Source organism: Polistes fuscatus, unplaced genomic scaffold (assembly GCF_010416935.1).
Source record: "Polistes fuscatus isolate 324 unplaced genomic scaffold, CU_Pfus_HIC Scaffold162, whole genome shotgun sequence".
Taxonomy (NCBI): Eukaryota; Metazoa; Arthropoda; class Insecta; order Hymenoptera; family Vespidae; genus Polistes; species Polistes fuscatus.
The window spans coordinates 5,829-9,450 of NW_025113067.1; the positions used below are offsets into that span (position 1 = coordinate 5,829).

A 3,622-nucleotide genomic window follows, 5' to 3' on the forward strand; every position below is an offset into this window, starting at 1 on the left:
TATTATATAATAATATAAAAAATTAATATAATAAAAATTAAATTAAATTCTATAATATATACAGTATAAGATATTAATATTATTAATAATTAACAATTAAATTATTAATAATTTATATATATTATATAATAATATAAAAAATTAATAGAATAAAAATGAAATTAAATTATATAATATATATAGTATAAAATATTATTATTATTAATAATTAACAATTAAATTATTAATAATTTATATATAAAAGAAGAACACAAATCAGATTGGTATAATTAATAATCCTATAAAACATAGGATTAAACAATGAAGACATTTGAATGCTTTAGAACGGATTAAACGAGACCAGAAGGGATCGGATCCTTCGTACCTACGTGAGAAACACTTACCGTTATCACCTGCATGAAATCTATTCGACGTTACGTAACGAGTACACCGATTGGGAGAGAGGTGAACAAAATGCATCGGCCATTTGCGAGGGTCTTCTATCTTTACTCGGTGATGGTCAAGTAGCAGCACCACTACTAAGATTGGCCCTACTTCATTCAACTTCTGGTGGACGGGGTTTCTTCTTACATTTTCAACCGGGTGATCGACCTAGTCAAAAGGGGGATGAATTACCTTATCTCATGGGTATACCACTACTTCGTGGAGATTTTAATTTGTATTCGTCGGCGAATTATAGTCTCGCCGATGAAAACCTCTCAAGATTACTCGTACATTATTTGGCCAACTTTGTTAGACGAGGGTAAGTATTACATATCATTGTATATTTTTATTATTAATTAATTATAATATTTATATATAAATATATATTATTCTTTTTTCAATTTATATGTTTTATCCTTTGAACGTGTTCGACCAGAAATAAATAAATATAATAGAAAACAATCAGTATTTTGCTTTGGTTCAATTTTATATTCAAATTTGTCTGACTCTTTTTGTTTTTTCTTTTTTTTTTGTTTCACTCCCGTCATTAGACTCTTTTCTTAATTTAAATTTGTATGTACCTCGTGTTCACGTATATGAGATAAATACTACACTGTGTTACAGTTAATTAACCCCCGGTAATCTTATCCGGATCTCGTTCGTGTTAAAACGTCTCAAGAGATGTATAAACAGTTAATGATATTCTGATATTATCATGCTCGAATATTTCGAATCCATAGGGTCGATTTATCTCTAATGGGTTTAAAGTCTACAGGAATATACATATATATACGTATAAACATGTGTTGAATCGTGAATGCTGATAAAGGAAACGATACGAGTCTCGTTATTATCTACTTGTTCATTTTGGAAATGAATATCTCCTACAATATAGGAAAACAGTAGATTTAATCTTAGATATCAAACCCATTGCTTGGATAATAAATATAATAATAAAAAAGTTAGTTTACAACACACAAATTAAACGCATCTGTTCCTAGTCCTGAACTTCGTCTCGTTAAACAATGTTACCGTATTAAACCAAGAATAATTTTTGACGTATAACACAAACTCAATCTGTTTATCATCGACCTATCAAAAAAAAGAGACAAAATCTTAACAGGTCTTCTTCGTTATATTCGATTAACTAATTCGAAATTTGATTCCTAACTATTTAGCTTTAGATTGTACGACAGTTAGAACAGGGTTTCTCTCTGTGTATATACGTATATATGTATGTGTTTTGGGGTTGCAAAGGAGCTATGTTTTCAGTTTAGTCGAGTAGGAGGTATTTGCAATTAACGTCCGTTTGCAGAACGATCAAAGGAAATTAGTTCGATATCGTGCGTACCCCTCTAATTTGCCATCTCAATTAGCTAGCAATCGCGGTAGTGGTACGTAACCAGCTACCAACTAACCTACCTACCTACCTACCTAACTAGTTAGACATGTATTAGGATTCACTATGGAATCAACAACTTTGCATACCTTACTTATGATTCGCTTTAACGTACGACGTTAGTTGCTTTTCAATAGTCTCCCCCCTCATTCTCCCGGAAACCGATTTACTCTCACCTTTGCTAAAACTTCATTCTATCCTTCAGCTTGAAAACCAATATTTTAACAATTGGGATACCACGTCCGAATTGCTTACCATAGTCATTGATAATGGTCGATAGGGAGTGGTAACGTGTTCTTCTTAGGTGTGAAAGTGGGTGTTCGAGAGTGGTCGGAAGGAAGGAAGGGGGAGGGGGAGTTTCTGAGAAATGGTAGTCTCTGAGATAAAGTTACTCCAAGTATTGTGGTACCTTCTCTCTCTCTCTCTCTCTCTGTTCCTTCTAAGAGAAACGATGCTGTGAAGCAGCTGCTATACGAGACCTTCCAATTCCAAAGTTGCCGTCTACCCCCACCTTCAGAACCCCGTGGTTTCACGCAGTAATTGGCGAGCAACCTTCAGGCTTCCCACGAAATTAGATCTCGTCTTCGACGTTGAATTCGTCGATAGAACTGTTAAAGGAGAGAGAGAGAGAGATAGAGGAATCATTGGATTCACTTCCTCTCTTTCATTCTGACCGAGGTAACGCGTCTTATCGGTTGGCACACGTCTTATCGGTTTTAAACATTTTTTTTTTCTATTTATTATCTTGATACTTTAGAACGTTCCCAATTGACCCCCTCTACCCATTTGCATCGTTAGACTAGACACCAGTTTATTTTAATTTCAATTGAAGACAGTTTGCTTTTCGATAAGTTACTTAACGACGTATTATGTTATCAACAATCAATTAAAAGATTTTACATTTGTAACGTTGAGATTACCGGTAGCCTTAAAATAGGTTATACCTTCAGTTTAATGATTTGATTAACCATTATATTGTTCGACGTATAATTATTGGTAATATTTATTTTGATATAATAACATTACGTTTTAATATGCAACAATGTGTTAAACATTAGAGTAAATAAAGATTAGTTGTTATAAAAGTTTGATAGTAGTAGTAGTAGAAATAAGAAAGAAGGCGGACGGAATGAATTTGATTTCAGAGATCCCAACCGAGCGAGTTCTTTGACATCCGATACGGACAGCGATCTGACGAGTCCACCCTTTTGGGAATCGTACGATTCGATAAATCAGCTTTATCTGGAGGCAGGTCACGTGACCAAGCTACGTTCCCACTACAGGGGTCACAAGATGTCGCTTTGGTTGAATCTGTTACCACAGTTGCACCGGCCTGGTTACGAATTGAACATGCGTCATCATCATCTGGCGGACAGTCCGAATTTGTACGAGGGTGCGGTACGTCCGCAAAGTCTGGCCCTGCCGTTGCCTGCACCACCATTGCCAATGCCCTCACCTACCGAGCCCTCATCGGTTTCCCATACAACATCTACCACGGAGTGCACCCCTAACGCGACCTCGACCACCATAGCTAGTACTACGAAAACGTTGCAACAATCCAATCTAGGCCCGGGACCTAACAATCTTTTAAGAAAATTAACTTCGAGTTATTATCAGAGTTACACAACCGCCTTAACAGTTACCATTGCCGTTGGTATATTCCTATTGCTATTAAACATCATCATCTTCGCGGGTATTTATCATCAACGGGACAGGAACGCGTCCGGTACTTCCGGACTATCGAGTTTCGGTGAGAAGAAGAAAGAGGAACAGTTGTAGGCTGGTTGTTCGGGTACCGAG

The 3,622-nt window shown here is 36.0% G+C and overlaps 1 protein-coding gene across 1 annotated transcript in view; it reads left to right on the top strand.

Annotated features, from left to right (window-relative positions):
• LOC122515030 (neuroligin-1-like) overlaps positions 1-3,593 on the top strand; it is a gene marked incomplete at both ends in the record, with an annotated part of 6,957 nt that extends 3,364 nt beyond the window's left edge. The window contains 2 exon segments of the mRNA XM_043632161.1: positions 324-742; positions 2,968-3,593. Coding sequence (XP_043488096.1) covers positions 324-742; positions 2,968-3,593 — 1,045 coding nt within the window.
• Positions 3,594-3,622: the final 29 nt, after the last annotated feature.